The following is a 20,565-nucleotide window of genomic DNA, read 5'->3' on the forward strand; positions in this document are numbered from 1 at the left end:
GCCGCATTCAAATTTCAGTTTCTTATAGTAAGCGCTTTAAAAACATGAAACTGATGCTGATACTGATCACTAAGTTATGCTGATACTGATCACTAAGTTATGTTGATACTGTAACCTAGGGTGCCATGTCCACTGTTAGTAGTTGTCACGTAAAGAGGACACGTAAAGATGCCATATGTATTTCTGTTCAGAACACGTAAAGATGTTATATGTATTTCTTTCTGGTTTGTTAGAATAGTTTTGTTGTTTGTTGATATGCCTTTTGGTCATATTACATCATTCTGGAAATATCTGTTTAGGTCAACAAACCACATATTGCACCCTTGTTACTGAATTTATTCTGTGGACAGCATTCAGAATAAAATCCACACAAACCAATAGAAAGATCTTTAACCCCAATACTAGTTCCCACACTAGAGAGAAATCACTGCTATTATTTCAGGCAGGCCAAAACTGAACCAAAGCAAGGGTATCTGTTGGTTCACATCCGGATGCATGACTTAGATGTGTCAGGAAAGCAGCAGGCTCCGAGATCACGTGTAGCATTACCCGTCACAGAACCAGAGTGCTGACGAGACCTCATGAGACTGAATTATTGGTGTGACAGTGTGACCCATTAAAGCCACGCTAGTTAGATGGCTTACAAAGGGGGCAGCGAAAGCTAGAGGCTGTGTATAGAATATGAGTTGGGTTGTGATCAGGGAGGCAGCATTGAAGTGGGACCAAGTAGGTTTATTTCAACTTGAAGTAATATTAGGGCCTGTGAGTAAAGGTCCTACTTAATAGCAGTTTATCTTTCATTGATTATTAAAACTATATCAGAGGTAATTTGTGCGCACACACACTCAGTCACACACACGTCCCCTCTGTAGAGGAAAGAGGGGTGTGCCAATTGAGTGTCCAGCTGGTGCAGACCAAAATACATTAAAAGTGAAATATGGCTTAAGAGGCACACTGCCCTGCTTGATACCAAGGTTCAATTATATTACATTTTATTTGCTTGGACAGTGCCATTAACAATGGACATTCTCTCAAGGTGGATAACAGAGGCCGAGCTCATACTCTATCTACATATAGTTTAAATTGCCAACTGATTCAGGGGAAAAAACACTTAAGATATATATATATATATATCTTGCACATGGTCAAAGAGTCTGAATTTTTACGTTGTTTAGTCTTCTGCTCTCATTCATGAAATGCCCAGAGAATTGTGTGCCTCTGATTTGACCAACTGAATCAACTACCCGCCCAGTCCTCAGTCTACAGGATAAGATGGTGACTCACAGACTGGTACCATAGAAAGCGAGAAACAAAAGGAGAAACAGACTCGATTGTCGAGCAGCAGCAGGAGAAAGCACGTCAAGAAAAAGCTAGAACGCCCCCCATAGGCACCACATGCAGTCTGTGTACAATTAGGAAGCATATCACACACTCCACCCTCACACAATAGGACAAGGCCACAAACACAGTACCAAACAAAGGGAAAACATGGACATAAGCCAGCTGTTCTGAGTGGAAAATCAAGACAAAAATCAAAATTGTGTACCTTCTGTTTAATTAGAGCATGAAACCTACTCTTAACTTAGGAGCATCCAGTTCAAGTTAGGGTAGCCTATCATTATTCAATATTAGTTTAATTGGTTCTAATTAGTCTTATTCACAATAGCATAGCATTCACAATGAATAAATATTTGAGTGAGACAGATGCTTCTGAGCCACAAATCCAAAATGGATGCCCTCAACTTTGGAAACACAATCTTAAATTCAAGTAATTGTCAATCTCTTAAAGTGAACAATAGTGCAATTAAAATGTCTATATATTCAGTAACAACATGAAACATCTCACGAAAACATAAGGATACGTTCTCCAACACGCTCAGACCAGAAAACAGCATAGAGGCTCTGAGTCTACATCTCAGTGGCAAACAATCATTATTATGGGTTCACTTTCACTACATGAGATACACAGACAACACGACAAGAGATTACTCTTAACATCTACAGGGACAGGTGTCTGTAAGCTCTGCATCAGATTTCAGTAGACTGCAACATTCTCAAGACCTCATAGTCATCATGTCACGTTCAACCAATCTCCTAATCTCCCGGAAACCCTGTCAACAATGAAAGCCTCCATTCCCTTATATACACTTGATCGTTTCATGTCGGATTGACTTTCACTGAAAGCAAATAAGAAATCATAAGTAAAAACCAAATCAGAGTCAGAGCATCCACACCCAACAGAGCCCACTAATGAGAATGAGGTTTTGCATTCGTTTCCATAAAATGTCTAACATCTAAATTTGGTGTACAATGAAAGGCGGGTTTGTCTCTTATGGGCAAAGAGCTAGGGGATATAACAGGACGCCATTGGTTAATGCTAAGCGCATAAATAGTACAGCAGCAGTTTGATGGCTGTTTACCTATAACTCGGGAGATGGCTGACCGGCCAATAGTAACCATTCACTCAACTATGAGAGCACAGACAACAGCACTGAAGACAATTATGACAACCAGACACACACACACACACACACACACACACACACACACACACACACACACACACACACACACACACACACACACACACACACACACACACACACACACACACACACACACACACACAGACAGGATGTCTCAGCAACAATTCAAAAAGAAAATTGAACAGTTATTTCAGACTGGCTGTTCAACACACATGATTGGCTGCTACAATCAGTGTCCATTAGGTCTGTATGCATTCATTACCGCTGCCAAGGAGGTTGTTTTTAGTGTGGCTTGTTTGTCTGTTCGTCTGTCTGACTGTCTGTTTTGACAGCAGGACTACGGAAAAACAAATGACCCAATTTTCATGGAACTTGGTGGAAAGGTGTAGAATGGGCCAAGGAAGAACCCATTCAATTTTGGAGCAGATCCAAATCACTGGGCGGATCTGCGACTTAGTTTTCAATTTCGTTAACATTGTGCCTTGGCATACACATTCATTTATTGATTCATTCAAGTTCATACTGTATTCATCCAGTGTCTAACACATTCATACATACATACATACATACATACATACATACATACATACACACATACACACATACATACACACACACTGATCTCCAATCAGTCCTGCAGAGCCAGTAATAGTGAGAAAAGGGTACAAAAGAAGAATTGCTGGAGTTCTATGAAGTTTTCTTAATGATGGTGTTTATGATGAATAAACTCTCCCTCTCTCTTCACAGCCATCATGGTCCTCCCTCTCTGTTGTTTTGCAGTAAGATGGCTAGGTCAAGATCTGTCGGACCACCGGGGAACCAGCTCCTACAAAACACAGAGGTCCCTCGCAGCTATGTTGTGTAAACAAGGGTCGCTTCAATTATTAGGGGCTTCAGCCCCCTCTCTTCTCCCGTCTCGGCTGAGAGGAACTTTTCTGAGGTCTCCGTCTGGTCTAGGAGCAGGGTGGAGTGGCTCAGTCAGTCTCAGCTTTGTCTCACCGCTGATTTCAGATCTGTGCCCCAGGAACCCCGCCGCCCCCGGCCGGGTAGTGGCGAACCCCCCCGCCTCGGCGCAGGGAATGCAGGGCTACTGTGCAGCACCCCCGGAGCAGTGAGCCAAAGTGGTACAGGGGCTGGCCATCGCCCCGCGGAGCCCGGCACAGCCAGGCCACAGTAGGAACCACGGGAACCGCCACAGCCAGGAGGTCCACCAGGAAGTGGCGGCTCCAGTAACTCTTCACCACGGGCCCTGAGGAGGCGTCTCCCAGTTCACCTGCGGCCTCTTCGTCCTCCTCGGCAATACTCTCCTCATCCTCGTCCACCTCCACCACTGTCACGCCGCCCACTACCAGAGGCTCCCCAGAGGGCACAGGGGAGCCAGCACTCCGGGGCTGAGAGGTCTGGGGTGGAGGAGCGTTGAGGTCATGCTCGTGCAAGATGTTAGAGGCGTCCACCTGAAGTGGCAGGATGGCGGAGGAGGAGGCAGAGGCGGGGCTGGGTAAAGGCGGGTCCGGTGGGTCCATATGCAAAGGCGGTTCCGGTGGGTCGATAGGCAGAAGCACAGATCCTGCCTCGGGGGCAGTGGTGGTGGCCGTCATGGTGGTTGTGGTGACCGACACCGTTGTGATGGAGTCCAAGTCGTCCCCCTCATCGGAGAGCCAGGTGGAGGTGGGGCTGCAGGCCTGCGAGCGGAAGGTGCGCTGCTCAGCAATGGTGTCCAGGTCCGAGGCCAGGGGCCCGTAGCCGTGTGCGGGGGCCGACGCCGGGGCGCAGTCCGTCTGGATGCCCTGCTCCCTTAGGTGGTGCAGGTACAGGTGGTGGTGCGACAGGCAGGGGTGGCTGGCGCTGCCCGATGTCCCCACTCCGCAGTGCCGCGGCGCCAGCCTCTCAAAGGTGGAGGAGTGTGGCAATTGCGAGTAGGAGCTGAGCAGCGAGGCCGTCTCCTTGGACAGGAAGGCCGCCTCCATCAGCAAGTCGGTGTGGCTGTCCGCGCTCTCGCCGCAGCACATGAAGCCACTGTCCTGGGTACCCTCAGCAGACAGGCAGGGGAAGTCTCCGCCGGCACCGTGGACGCTGCCGCAGGTGCTCCCGCAGCTGCTGCGCTCTCCGGGGGCCTGGTCGCTCAGCTTGGTGTAGGTGGAGCTGCGGGTGAGCGAGCGGGCCAGCGAGCCCTCACACGAACCCCCCGCTGGGCCCTCGCCCACCTCCAGCTCCGCCGGCACCACAGCCGGACCCTCCCCTCCCCTCGCCTCCCCCTGCTGCTGCTGCTGCTGCTGCTGCTGCTTGTGGACCGCTCCGGTCTGGGCCAGCTCCATGCTGTGCAGCAGCGTCTCCAGCTTGTGGTTCTGCAGGTTGATGTCCTGGAAGCACTTCTGCATGCCCGTGTCGGTACTGGAGCCCAAGCTGGATCGCACCACGTCGATCACCTGCTTGAGCTCCTGGATCTCCCCCTGCGCCTCCTTCAGCGACAGCTGCGCCTCCACGCGGTGGCACTCCTCCTCGATCCAGTCCTCCTGCATGCGGGACAGCTGCGTCCGCAACTCATCGATTTCCGAGTCCCTGGTGTACAGAGATTGTAGTAGAGAGAGAGGGGGAAGAAAACAGAGGAGGTAGGAGAATGACAACATGGACTAGAATTACATTCCTGGAACCGAAAGCATCATTAGCAGAGATGGACAGTCTTTGTAGTCTGTACACTCTCCATTGTGGTAAAATTTCAAAAGATTGGATTAGCCTTCAGCCTTTAGCCTAGCATTCACTAATACTAATCTCCTCCATTGCCTCTGATACACAATGCTGCTTTTATGTAATCATCTAAAATAACCACCACAATTTGTGATTGGCAGGAGTAAAAAACTGACTCTAAATACTATTTTCAGATGTCGGCTTCCAGGCTGATAGTAAGTACGGCAGGAGGTAAGATACATCAGGATAGCATTTCATTCAAAATAGCATCCAGCAAATAGCAAGATCAATGGGCTTTCATTAATTCATGATTAATTACACCATTCATGCAGTCGTATTTGATCTGAAATAAAAGCCTGTCAAATTCAAATTACCATGTAACTGAAAATCTGCACTTCAAAGAAGAGATATCTATTCCAACACACTTGTATGCCTCAAGCCATGATAAAGAGATGCTGTTATCAACATCAATGCCAACATCTGAAATTTACTCTTGAATTGAATTTACACAGTTCAGATTCATACAACAGGTTTTGCATATGAAGAGGTAAATCACTGTTTTGAATTATCACAAAAGAGTCCGGGTTTCACCACAAGGTCAGCAGATGCATCCTCCTCATCAGCAAATGAGCTGGATAAGTTTCATGGTTCAGCAAAAGATCAGAATCTGATGACTTGATGAGGTAAATCTGATGACTGTAGTTTTACATATGTCAGTGTTTCCCCGTTCTCCATAGATGTCAGATATAGTTTCATTATTTCTTAGCTCTCACATTATCAAGCCCTAAACTGAAGTGGGACCCGAGTGCCTTCATGCAGTATCCTACACTGTGCTTTGCCTTGGATTTGTAAGGGCAGGATTGAGAAATATATTGACACATTGAAGTGACAGCCTAATGAATGCGGAGTGACTGTCCGTGGGTGATTCACCTGTCCTGCAGCCTATCGACGGTATCTTTGAGGCGGGCGCGCAGGTGTCGGATGCACACCTCCTTTTGCTGCAGTGGTGTCAAATACTGCTCCGGCGGAGGGGGGCGGATGCCATGGTTGTCTGTGCAGGACGTATACTTCACGTTACGCCTGCCGGAGAAGACAGATCACACGCAGAGGAGGCATTTACCATACGTCCCAGACTGTGAGTCACACATACTGCAACCTATGCTCTATATTGCTCATGCTATGCACTCACTTTCACTATGAGGCATTATCAATAACTCATTGTAACCGAGGAAAGGAGACAATGTTGAGATAAGAAGACATGTAACTTTATTGGGATAATTTCAACACAATTGTGGACATCATACTATACACTACAGACACCAGTCAGCTGTAATATGAGGTGTGGATGCCTTACTTTGTTGGGCTGCAGTCACTCCCCTTGCAGGACCCCGAGTTGCTGCTGCTGAGAGAAGCATTGCCATAGGGATCTCTGCTGCTCACCGGGGCAGGGGGCCGTCTGCAATAGGACCATGTAGACAATACTGCATCATCCCCAGACAACCACAAACCATGCTGACACAGTTCTGAGAGGTGAGACTAACTCACGTGGACTTTTTTTTTCCAAACACAGATGTTGAAAGAGACCAAACAAGACACAAAATAAGACGACACATCATGCCCATAAATACACACACAATCATGCCCACAGACAACACCCATAGACCTGGAACTATATGCCAGTAAACCTGCATCAAAGCAAACATTGAAGCAAATCCAGAATCTCAAAAGACACCTAAAAGCAAACAAGCAGGATGGATGAGAATTATGAAAGTGATTTATCCACCATATAGCTTATCCATAGTGGTAAACAGGCAAAATCAGAGCACTACAAGAAAACAAAACAATAAAGAAACCATGGTTGCTTTTAATCAGCTGAAAAGAGACCACGTACACAAGCAAACAAGAACTCATGAGCTGAAATGTGATCCCTGCCGGCAGTAACTGAGGAAGCGTATGGTAGTCTGTCAAACAACAGGATTCAATCTGTCCACCAGGACATTTGCCCTTCACATCTGACAGCAGTGACAGGGGGACTGGTGGTATAAACACCCCATGCTCACTCACTCAATACTCAAGCAGACACCATAAATCTCACAGGGGCAATGTTCTTGATGGAGAGACAGAACCCAAAGTTGACATTGAGATTGGATGGAAGGAAAGAAGGAGAATGAAAGTATGGATCAAACAGGATAAAGAAAGAAAGAAAGAAAGAAAGAAAGAAAGAAAGAAAGAAAGCGATGAGATGCTGACCGACAGTGGTGCTCTGGAGACTTCTGCGTCAGATATCCTTGGGTGGGCCGCATTGAAACCATAAAGCCTGTCTCCATTGGAATGTAGTCTAGCTCTATCAACCTGCAATAGTCAAAACTGACCAAAAGACAACACACTGTTACAGGCAGTGATGGGACAGGAAACACCTGCTTTAGGATAGGGCTAGGGTTTGTGTCTCATTTGATTGATTAAGATAAGGCTAGGGTTTGTGTCTCATTGGATTGATTAGGATAAGGCTAGGGTTTGTGTCTCATTTGATTGATTAGGATAAGGCTAGGGTTTGTGACTAATTTGATTGATTAGGATAAGGCTATGGTTTGTGTCTAATTGGATTGATTAGGATAAGCCTAGGATTTGTGTCTTATTTCATTGATTAGGATAAGGCTAGTCTGTGTCTCATTTGATTGATTACACAAATATCTCCAGCCTTGACAAAATACTTTGTCTGTGTGCGGCCTCACTTGAAAACGTGCACAATCCCCTCCAACTCAAATTACACCCTTTCAAAAATGGGAAGACCAATTGATCATGAACCCAGATAGTCTGGCTCTAGAGGCTATTCCTCAAGACTCCCTATTTGACTGAATGAGTGAGCACATCAGGAGCCATGAATGAGATATTGAAATGGAGACTGGGCTGGCTATCATCTGATCATCTGCTTTTTGACAGCTTCTGTGAAAACACAGCTGAGAATGGAGACTGCAGTCTGTGCCATAGGTGCCTCCTCCATCATGCCCTCAGCTAAGCCACACATAGCCCCTAAAACGTCTCCTTTTTCAATGGATCGGGTTTATGCCTCCTCACACAGGTTCAATTTGTCTTTTTCACCCTTTATCTCTATGCCCTAGGAAACTCTGCAGGTTTATAAATAGCTTGGGGACTGCATTGTGCCTGCACCTCTTCCTGGTGAAGAAAGCAATAGTACATACACTCTCCCCAGCCCCCACCTCACGCAAACTCCGCCTGCAGTGTCTGGGGAAAATACCAACCTCAAATAACCCCCTCAGAAAAATAAACAAAAGCACACATCACAGACGCAGCTCACGGATACCTCTTAGTTTGAACGACCCAGCACAGAATGAAACAGGTGGAAGCTTAAGCTCATAATCCTTCAGAAAAAGAAATTCCATGACAGAAACTCAATTTCGGAAGGCAAAAAGGTAAGGTATGAGGTATAATAGGTATTTATTACCTATTTTATCACCACTGGTAGGTGAGTGAATGGGAAGGATTTGGGTCTGATGGGGTTGTGATGGACAAATCAAGTGCTGGTGGGTGGTAAGTTCAGCACAAGTTTTAGTGTGGTCTTCCTCCAGTATACACAAAGCTTTCGAGAACACTGTGGAGAGTCATGACATGCAGAGAAAATGCATTTGCATCTAAATTGGATCATGATCAAATCTGTGCCAAATAAATTGTACTGGGGATAGCCTACGTAACCTAGCCAGGGAGCTGCTAGAAAGTGATGAAAGACCTTATCAGACAGTCACATCCCTCATTCAATTCCAATGTCAGCACTAGCATTAGCTGCCTTATATAAAGGCAGGCTTATGTAAACTCATCATATTTAATCAAACCATAGTATTCAGCTCATTAGTTTCATCCATTGCCCCATTTGGAAATGTCACAATCACAAGCCCATCAAATATAATCTGTCTTTAAGATCAGGCTAGATAAGAGCAGCTATTTCTCTATTCTTTGGTTCAGCAAATATAGTCAACTGTATCCAGTGAGGAAACACCACCATAGCTATGGCTGCTAACGTTGTGGGAAAAGTCAAGATAGCAAGATCATAACAAAACAAAGCAATAATGTACAAACAAGATAAAAGAAAAATGAAGAGATAGAGCAGCAAAGGCATGCCTGTAAAGGGGAGAAAAGGTAAATCAAGTAGCTTCCAAATCATGTAGGATTACAGGGAGTAAGCAAGCCAACAGGATAGATAGCAGCCAGGCTTCTTGTAAACTGAATGTGGACTTGCAGAGGGGTACAACTGTGGTGCGGAGGTGGGGTGATGGTGCTAATGCTACTAGTACTACTACTAGTGAATGGACAGAGAGCAAATGGTGGGGGAACAGTACTAGGGACTAGAATGACAAAAAACATTGTCAAGAATCAAATGAGGCAAGGATGTTTTTTCTGTGCTTTTTCACAGTGATATCTTCCATTGGGGTTGCTGCCGGTACATTCCATGTTTAGTTTTATGTCATTGTGTACACTGAATGCAAAGGCCTATAAGGAAACCACATCCCTGCCCCAGTGATTCTTAGTTCAGAAGCTATGGCTCGGGCCACCATGGCTGGTGCATGGTGGTATTGTTCGGAGCCATTGAGGGTCGTCAGCACTCAGTGCGCCAAAGAGCATGTGTGCCCCGGGGATATAAACAGAGCTTTGGCTCACGCAGGGAGCGGGGACATGGGCGCTGACTGAGGTGCTGACTGAGCCGACAGCATTTGCTGCAGACGCCGTTTGGGCTGCAGAGCCTTCAACGGGTTGAATCTGAGGAGAGAACCAGAGGGAGAACCAGAGCTGTGCTCCACGGCCCGTATGCTGTCAACACAAAACCATTATATCTATTACAGCCAGCAGACTACAGTGCTACCACAGCTATCGCAGCTTGTGGAACATGCAATACCATACTAATACCACTCCAATTACTTTAAGAAGTACTACGGCTTAATATACTAAAACCACAAGGATACTGTTACTTCTATTACTTTGTATTCCGAACGATAAATCACACTGGAGAAGTAGCATATCCCACCAAAAATCTCTTATTTTTAGGCTGTGTTACAGACACTGCATTCCCTGCAGTTTAAATGCAGAGTACAGATCTATTTATTATTTTGTTATCTATTGGGTGTATGTAGTCAGCTGAGAGAAATATAGCTGACTATGTATGTACATTTTATCGTATCTTGTTCTGTAAAAAGCATCTCATTATTACACAAATATATTTTGTGTTATTTGCTCCATTTACTATATATGAAAATAACATTACTGTTAATTAAGTAAACTGTTAAGATTGAAGCTTAATGTTGTCTGTCAGCCAAAATCTAAAAGAAAAAGACTACACATTTGAGGGAAGATTAATTATGATATAACTGCTTAAGCTGAAATATTGTCTAGGTAGTGTGAAAAATGTGACTTACCATCCGGAAAATATGCTTAATATGCTACAGTGAGAGTAGGTAAATGCTTAACCCACATAGAACTACTGTAAACTGAAGTTGCCCAAACAGTGAACATTCTAGAGAGCCGGGGGTGACTTTAGTCAAACATCTGTGCTTCTGCAACATTATAAAAGCAGTTTCTCGGGTAAACAACATAAACTGTTCAGCCAAATGTGATCTGTCCTATTGTTAATTTGTACAATGAAAATGTTAAAATGCAGTACCATCTTTAATGACTGCAGGCAATTAAGTTATTAGCATTAGCATAGTTAACCCCTAAAAACATGAAAAGTGTGACAAGAATTTCAGAATACATCAAATCTCTTGGAAATTCCACAAATAACTACTGAGAGGGCTTGCCATTAATGAGAAAATATTAATTACATGAATGACCCTCTGTAACTGCTGATAATGTATGTACCCAGTGAGTACTGTTTTTTACATCCAGTAAGCAATGGCTGTGGCCCCTCCTGGCAGACTTTGCCAGGCTAACGACACAGCATTAAAAATGGGAAGGAAATGGATGAAGGTAAAGCAGCTGACGCAGAGGCGACTGCAGAGAGAGGAAAGTGTTAGTGTGAGCTCAGCAGCACTGATGAGGCCCAGCAACCCAAAAAAAGGCAGCAGCAAAACCCACGTCCACTGTTCCCTGCAATGCTTAGTGTGTGAGACAGTCATAGATATGAATTATAAGTGACTGTTTACTTAAAATGGACCTCAATTGGAGATGAAGCATAAAGGCTTGAAGGAGCTATGACATATTTCTCAGAAAAACTAAGTAAACAAATCCTTGTCATTTTTTTTTACCTGCGTGATCCTGCAGATCTCCTATTGACAGGAGAAGACATGGAGACAGGCCGACTTTTTTCCAACTTGGCCTTTTCAAAATGGTGCCTCACTCACTCGTCTCTCCCCCTTTTCCTCGTCGCTCTGTGTCTCCTTCTCTTTCTCTATTCCTTCTCTTTCTCTATTCCACTCAGGTCCTCAGCTTCAGCCATCCCTGAAAAAAACAACAACACAAAAACAGACTGCAGTCATTGTCAAAAGTGACCAAAAGTGAAATTGTCCTTGTCCTTTATTCAGACACAATACAATGCATAGTATAGAGAGTCCAAGTATAGAGAGTGCCCTAGAGTTTAAAATACAGGGACGACACAATTGTTTATAATCAGGTGTACACAATAAAACAACCACGAATCAGGCACCTGAACAATTCAAACGAGTCATGGAAAAGAGTAACATAAACTGTAAGTACTGAATGTTTTATTGCACTTTCTAAATGTCTAAATACCCAGATCCAAGGTGAGAAATGATTTAACCTCTGACATCAGAAGGCAACTAAACATAATCTGTGACTGTCAAACGGGTGAGAAGTCACTTAATCCCAGGACACTTTAACTTGCTTACAGCATCACAACAAAAGATTTCTGCCGAGTCAAGCTTACTGAGCACTGGGTGGGCAGCAGTCCAGGATCTGACACCGATAAGAGTCAGTACACCAAGACAAGGCCAGACCAAAGCACCACTGCCAAGCACGACTCTGCACCATTGAGGCGAGACATGCTAGGACCCTGCACTTCAAACTGGTGAAGGCCCCTCTGTGAGCCCCACAGCATCCTACTGGGAGGTGTTGTAGTCAGAGCTCCCAGCTGATATATGTGATCAGGCACTTGGCTAGGAAAACAGCGGAAGCCTTTGGCTAAAAGATGATGGACACATTGATTTCTCTCTTGATGTTTGATCCTGTCATCTTTAGACTAGATGATTGATGGATTTTTTTTGATGGAACTTTAACGATGTACCGCACAACCACATTATCTTTAAGGGGACAACCAGCAACTGAACACTATTTCAATACGTGGTTACCTTCACATTTACATTAAGGGAAAATTGGAAAAAACTTTTTTTACATGGGGAAAAAAATCTCCAGTAATGGGGAAAAAAACAACAAAAAATAAATAATGAGTCTGGGCATGGTTTGCCTGGTAATCATGGTTCCCAGCCAATGTAGCACATAAGTAAGTGTATACAGGGAGGGACTCTGGAGAAAGGGTGGGGCTTGAAAACTGCTACTTATAACTCCTCCACACTTCCAACTCTCTGTTTGTCAACATACTGGCTGTTATATAAACTGGTCATACTACCATGCACCATAGAGTAAAGGAGGGGATTATTGGCTTAAATAATTAAGGCAGAGCTGCTGGGATTCTTCCCCCACAGGCTTCCTCACAGCCCCTCGCTGACAGGCCCTCTGTCTCTGTCGCCTCCTGAGGCTGATCCAAAATAAGCAGCACCCACCCTCTGAATCTGACCTCCTTTTGGTGCACATATTCAACAGCAAACCATAATGGGCAAAATGAGGCCAGAGTGAGCATTTTCAGGAACAAATGGTATTCATTCAGAGATATTTAGAGATAGAGTATTTATGTTTTAGGTTGCTTTGTACGTTTTAGTCTTAAATACTTCATCCCTACTGTCAAGAATTGGGGTGGATCTGTGATATTAGATGGATGGCTTTGCTCTAAAGATCCTGGATAATGTGCGAGGCGAGATAATTTGTTAAGTGTAGCACAGAGTGTCCAAGGACTCTCGAGGATCTGGAGGCATTCTGCATAGGAGAATGGTCTCAGATCCCTCGCTACGCGTTCACAAACAAACTTGAAACGCATTCAATGCAGGCCTTACAACGGCTATTTTTGGGAAATTCATTCATCTTATGATAAGCTTTGTCTTTTACCTCTGTAAAATGGAGGGATAAGGGTACTGAACTGTTGGAAGGTACTTCTGAGTGTGATGATGATGAGAGAAGAGAGCCCAAAATGAATAGGGAGTAGGGAGCAAACAGGTTGCGCATTTTAGCAGTTAGTATGACATCTCATCTGCTGTCTCTAAGCAACCTAAACCACTCTCACATTCAGTGCCTCTCAAGCGCTCTGTCCCTGAGCTGCCCCACCCAACCACACACACACACAGAGAGAGCAACACTGGCTGTGTATGCTTGCATGTAGAGGTGAAGCTGTCACACAAATGGAAGCTCTCTCAGGGACATTTCCAGACCCAGGGGTCAACAACACAAATAAACACACACACACTCACACACACAGAGAGAGAGAGAGAGAGAGAGAGAGAGAGAGAGAGAGAGACATAAATACACACACAGCCACTGTTCATCAGGAGTCACCTGGTGAGGCTAAACGTGGGAGGGAGGATAGTTCTCTCCTAGCAATCAGGATGGATGGGATTTCTAAATCCCTCTTACATAACACGACAGTGACACAACCAAAGACACGCACACACGCAAACACACACACCCACTGACCTCGGGGAGGTGTGCACGCACACACGCAAACACACACACACACACTGACATCGGGGAGGTGTGCATGCACACACGCAAACACAGACATACCCACTGACATCAAAGCTGAAAAAGAAAATTAGGGATAAGCAGAGGTGCATGGAGAGGAAAGGAGACGCTGAGAGGGAATACTTTTCTTTTATCTAACACAGCCTGTGGTTATTCATAAGGAGACGGGCAGGTACACTAACACACACACACACATGTATAGGGCACATCCACACACACACACACACACACACACACACACACACACACACACACACACACACACACACACACACACACACACACACACACACACACACACATCCACACACACACACACACACACACACACACACGTAGGGCACATCCACACACACACACACACACACACACACACACACACACACACACACACACACACACACACACACACACACACACACACATCCACACACATGTGTAGGGCACATACGCACACACCCTGTCATGTTACAGTCATGAAATACGCATGTACACTCCCACATCTCTGTGCTCGGTTGTCCCGCCCCTCTGCAGAGGAGTCACTGCAGATGCTCTCGCCAAGCAGATACAGAGACACCCTGGCCTGGCAAAGGTCACCTTGGCTAATCTTTCAATTTCACTCTACACACATACACACACACACACACACACACACTGAAAGAAAGCCTATATCTGAAACATTTGGGTATTTTTAGCCTTTCCCTGCAAGGGTGTATGTTAAAGAGAGAGGGGATATTAGGAGATGGAAATGTTTGTTTACTTCTGTACGTATGTATGTATGTATGTACACGTTTCATTATGGTGAGATTATCTGACTACACTTGCGTGTGGCATTCCTGTCTAAATTCAGTACTGTGCTGAACTGTACTGAGTAGCGCAAGAATAGTGCAACGTGATGGACTTGTATCCATAAATGTTGTATGTGTATAAACGTGTATGTGTGTGCGCATGTGTTACTGTTAGAGGCTGCATGTGTGTATGTGCGTGTAGAGAGAGGTGGAGCACAGCACACTGCAGCGAGGCTCACTAGGACTCCCTCACTCACGACTCACAGCTCTATGGAGACATGTAGATAGTGTGAGTCATTGTGGACTCACACACACACACACACACACACACACACACACACACACACACACACACACACACACACACTCACACACACACAGACACATGCCCGCACAGAGTGAGTCAGAACGCCACAGGAGCAAAGCCCGTGTCCTCCAGCACAAAGTCATACACATAACTCCAGACACAGACGGATCATGATGTCCCCCTATGCACCACACTGAAAAGAGATAAACAGTCTCTCTTCTGATATCCCCTTTGTTCTTAACTTTACTCTTTCAAATTCCACCACTCAGGTTGCATTATCGGATCTGATAATTTATTGAAAAAAAAAAAAACACTTTCTGTTTTGCTTTATACCACATATTTCATATAAGAAAATCTCTTGTCAGTTAATGAGAATTACTTCCCTTGTACGTCGCTTTGGATAAAAGCGTCTGCTAAATGACTAAATGTAAATGTAAATGTACTTCTCTTCCGCTGAAGCACATGTCCTTTGCTTCTAGCAGTGAGGTAGTCAGAGTACCCAGAACTCTGCAGCGGGATTGGCAAGGATACACACAAGGAGCAGGAGGAACATCTGTGCAGATTTACAGTCACAGGCTTTACAGTACGTCTGTGTGTTTATTCCTCTCCTCATTGGCTGAGTGCTGTGATCCTCACTTTTCTCTTCTCCACAAACTTCAATAATTCTGCGTTTGGATAAATAATGGATGCAGTAGGTTCCAGCTCTAGCTTCGCTGCCTGTCTGATGACTCACCCTCCTCCAGCAGGACAGGCTGCAAACTCAGCAAGCAGCCCAGAAAATGGCCACCACCACTCCCCAGCACCTCCCTACTGCTGCAGGAACCATCCATGTACAGCAGCAAACACAGACATCGCAAAAAAAAACACACATATCACACAAAAAAACACACAAAAAACAGGCACATGCACAAACATGCACACACATACACACTAACATATGCATGCGTGCACACACACACAGGATCACTAAAAACGGGATAAGAATGGCTTCACTGTGGATGAAAAGATGATGCTAGCATTAGGCACTGTGTGCAGCTGCCGCTTAGCCTCTAGCTAGATGAGTGACTGCACAATTTACTGCATGGGGAGGCAACAAAAGGTCAGTGCAAAAGGCTTGATCTGCACACCTGGCGCACCAGAGGGCGGCCTCGCCCATCTGAGGCCCCACGGGAGGAAACAGTGAGGGGTTCCTTCCTCTGCTCTGCACCCACAGGAGCTGCGCTGAACTGCCACAACACACGGTTACAGCAAATGGAGATAAAGACTATTTATTAGCGTGTGTGTGTGTGTATACAACACAACAACCAGTGCACAGAGGTGAAGCAGAGTAGAAATTATAGCTTTATCTTCATCAGCAAATCAACTGTGGTTAGACTCACCAGCCACACAATAAAATGCTGCATCATTCTCCTCAGCAGGCAAAAGTGGTGACATCATCATCAAGGGGCAACCCTCTGTGTCACTGACACTTTCAAACTGGAGCACTCCAAAGACTACAGATGAAAGAGACTTGTATAGCACCAACACCTTCTCACTGTGAAACACTATGCATAATCAGTATAAGAAAGCAATAATATCCTCACACAAGCTGTGATCCCATGGACAATGACCTGGCAAGAACTCAAGAGGAAACCTTAGTAAGAAATGTGAGGACAACTGGAGGATGATCCTAGCACAAATCTCCTTACACCATGCTTATAGAGCACTACTGTAAAACATGACACAGAGGAACATTGTGAACGGCATCACCACAGAAGCACTAGTTCGTAATCTGAATAGCAAGATGCTGAAAAACAGGAAAGCAAGTGAAAGCTCTGTAAATCTTACAGATGTAATCCTAGGAGCACTCCAAGCCTAACACTACATTAATATATGAGAAATTAAAGACATTTTAGACATTACAAAGATCACGTTTTATAGTGAATCAAGACATTGAAAGGAAACAGACAAACTGAGTTCTAGTCTGATTTAGGTTTTGGGCACATGGGCATTCATGAAGTTATGTGTCAGCCATCCAGCTAAGATGTGCCCACAAAAATAAGCTCAGTTCAGAGATCCGCCTTATTTTTGAATGACTGCTATAATGGTACATTTGGCTGGGATCATTTCCTATCACGGGTGGCTAAGATGCTATTAAGGATGCAGTTTATGGCTTTGGCCCATGTTTGAAAGTACCCCCCCCCCCCCCCCCCCCCCCCTCCAAAACCGTAAACAAAACAACAACAAAAGGATGGGGTTGGATGTGCAGGACAGATGGAAAATGTGGCAATTTATGTGAGATCAAGAATCAGACACTGCATCGGGTACCTGCAACAACAATGCCACATTTAAGCATTTAAACTAAATCAAATTAGATGTGGATATCCAAAACAACGGCATGTCCATTTACCAGTGTCATTTTCAAAGCCACTAAACAACACATCCTTGGTAAGATTACATTCGTTGTAACCGTAAGGCTGGAGACGCAGACATAGACTGCGAAGGCTGCAAGCATTGGACAGGAGCGGGCTGGTGCGAAATACCATGCTGAGAGGATGATGGGTGTTGCCATGGTGATAGGTCACTTAGCCACTATACTCTAACATAAGCAGGAAAGGAGTTGTGATTGGCTTGCAGTGCATGTGCTTGTGCATGGGAAGTGGACGTTGAGTGTCAGAAATTACTACATCGCAATAAATGGGCCTGCAGCTAATGCGGTATCAACCTAGCTTATCATGTATGCATGTGTAAGTGATATGAGACCATTAATACATGTTCAGCTATTGGTCCGTACTGAGCAGAGGTAAACGCGGAAAAACACCAACAACATATTTATTTTGACCGTACTCACATGACCTAATACTACCCTAAGATGATTGCATATTGTATATTTAAGTGTCATTGGCTGTAATATGTTACAGCTTTAACTAAGTTCATAATAGACGAAGTATCGATTGTAAATGCCTTTATCCTGCAAGGTCAAATATGCAAAACACCTGCTTTATTTAAACGATGTCAGCCAAATCCACGGCCATATAATAGCATACTTTCAAATACATTTAAACGAAAAAGACATGAAGAAAGATAATGGAACACAATATAGCACAGGCATTATGATATGTTATTACATTATAATGTTCAGCTCTAAGTTTTTATGAACGGGAATTCTACAGAGCCAGTCACATGGAAACACACACACCACACGAACCCAAGGCCAAACCTGCATCATCATGTATTTCCAACTCAACTGCAACATCTGTTACATGCAACGCGGACCCCAACTACAGGTGCACAAACCACTAAACTGGTAGAAAATAGCAACAACAGTGCGTTAAATATGTGACCATGACCTCGTAGTATGAAAACAGCTTCCATGACATGTCGTCCTTGAAAGCGCATTCGTCTCGGACAAGTAAAACCTCACTATTCTGCAGTTCAGGCTTTTCTAATAAACTATATCAATAAGCAAGATTTGGGATTTTCTGGAAAACATTGCAATTCGCATATCGCCCTGACATTATTAGTAAAAAATACGAAATAGTTTTCGCTTGTTACCTTGATGTCCCCACCCCATTCAGCTGAGGCTTCCTTCATAGAGGCGCCTGTAATGTCGTGCTTGCCCTGCGATACTCGTCCCCGGCAAGGACTCCGCCAGAGCGGTGCGCCTATGCGCGCGAGGACGAGTGAATGGGGATGGTGGCGCGGCCGGAGGATGGCGCATGAGATCTGTTTTAGAGCCGCGTGAGAGATGGCAGACGTAAGCCGGGAAACCAGATGCGTAATATTACGTTGGATTTGTCTTAAAGGGGTACACGACCACTGTCAACAGGTTGTATGTCCAAGTGAATTAGGCCATGCAAGACGGCTGTGTACGGTATATTTCACAGATTCCTATCCCGAAACCGTGGCATTGATTTTATTCAGCAGTGATTTGTTCAGCCTTTTGAATATGCGTTTGGTTGATGTTGAAGAACGAGTGACACACTTAATTCAGGATTCCGTGTTGTTACTTTACTAGTATTGAACTTGTAAAAGCATTATAGCCTGCGTCAGGCTCGTCAATCTAAATTATTCTGACACTACGCATGCGCAGTGCCTAGTTCAAGGTATTCAAACTGATCTCATTACTTATGGTAAATGGGATAAACATAAACAAATGTTCTAAATCCCCTTTTCTTAGCTTACGGCTGTGGGAATCAATAAACAAACATGTTCTAACACATGTGCATTAACAAATGAGTGCAATGCCATTTTCACTTGAAACTAAATCAGTTAATTCTAAACTCAAACTGAAAATAAGGTAAATGATACTGTTGGCATGTCACATATCACAAAATCATATCACATCATGAATTTCACAGGTGTTTTTTTTTATTTACAGTCCCATTAGCCTAGTGCCTACTGCACATACTTAGGATTTGGCTTAAAGGCTCTCTCAGAGCGGGTAATGTAAGTACTGTTCGCTGTCCCATTGACGGATTGGACAGGGTCCTGGCTCTTGTTTTGTGTGTGGTTGAGTGTTTGTTCTTCAGTGTGTCCGTGTGTGTGTTGTTCGGGACGGGAGGTGGGTGACTGAAACGCAGGACTGGAGTCATGGGGGTCCAGTGGCGTAACGTAGTTACGACAGGCCCAGGTGCAGGCTATTATAACGGGCCCTAGACAGTGGCGTAAGGCAGTGGTTCCCAAAAAATGTACAGTCCCGTACCCCTTCAGACATTCAATCTCCAGCTACGTACCCCCCAGTTTTTTTTTCATGTTTGTAACAGGCCATGAATGGGATACGCCCCCCTCCCCCGCACACACATATTCAGCCTATAACACTTCAAACTGTCATGGTAGGTCACTAACCTACCTGTAGCTATTTTTGGCAGTGTAATTATTTTGCTGAAAATGGGTATACATCAGTATTTTTGGCAATGCGACTTGGCTTCTAGATTGACATAAATATGTCTATGGGCCCCGGCTACGGGCCCCCAAGACCCACGGGCCCAGGTGCGACCGCACCTGCTGCACCCCCTTTAGTTACGCCAGTGTGGGGGTCTCTCTGTTGTGGTGGAGGTTCAGAGACCGGGAAAATATGCCTGTGGTTCCGTTTGTACTCTCCTCCTGCTCAGCTCACCAGCTATGACTGGGAACTCTTCAACGCCATGAATTAGGCGGGAACAGTAGAGGAACTAAAGAGGTTTGGGGAGGGGAGGGAAAGAATTCAGTGTGTAAAGAACTAAATTAGGTTGATTTTATTTCTTTGTGTTACTGTTACCGTCTACTTTGCTGACAAAAACAATTGGCAAAATTTAACACGATGCCAAACAGTAAATGTAGAATGGTAAAATTCTGACTCAACCTCATTTTTATATCTGTACTGTTATTCAGATAACATTTCCAATTAAGGAGTGCTCTTTAATGCTACATCTCCTCCCTTTTACACAATTACTTGCTAAGAATAACTGGCTGATGGCTTTTAGTTACCAAATCAGAATTTAATGAAGTACCATCTAGTCTGGATCAC

At 44.7% G+C, this 20,565-nt stretch overlaps 1 protein-coding gene across 3 annotated transcripts; it reads right to left on the minus strand.

The window, feature by feature from the left end:
* Window positions 1-1,170: 1,170 nt before the first annotated feature.
* Window positions 1,171-18,817, minus strand: snphb (syntaphilin b). 3 transcript variants are annotated; one of them, XM_031566140.2, is made up of 7 exons: window positions 16,457-17,215; window positions 16,205-16,303; window positions 11,423-11,615; window positions 7,422-7,538; window positions 6,526-6,627; window positions 6,102-6,251; window positions 1,171-5,045 (listed from the first exon to the last, which is right to left on the minus strand). In XM_031566140.2, the coding sequence occupies exons 3-7, from the start codon at window positions 11,461-11,463 to the stop codon at window positions 3,494-3,496; spliced, it is 1,962 nt and encodes a 653-aa protein (XP_031422000.1). In that variant the 5' UTR covers window positions 11,464-11,615; window positions 16,205-16,303; window positions 16,457-17,215; the 3' UTR covers window positions 1,171-3,493. The 3 variants fall into 3 exon arrangements, with proteins under 3 accessions (XP_031422000.1, XP_031421999.1, XP_031422001.1); XM_031566139.1 differs by lacking the exons at window positions 16,205-16,303; window positions 16,457-17,215 and adding an exon at window positions 18,612-18,817; XM_031566141.1 differs by lacking the exons at window positions 7,422-7,538; window positions 16,205-16,303; window positions 16,457-17,215 and adding an exon at window positions 18,612-18,817.
* Window positions 18,818-20,565: the final 1,748 nt, after the last annotated feature.

The sequence above is a fragment of the Clupea harengus genome, chromosome 4, assembly GCF_900700415.2.
Source record: "Clupea harengus chromosome 4, Ch_v2.0.2, whole genome shotgun sequence".
Classification (NCBI taxonomy): domain Eukaryota; kingdom Metazoa; phylum Chordata; class Actinopteri; order Clupeiformes; family Clupeidae; genus Clupea; species Clupea harengus.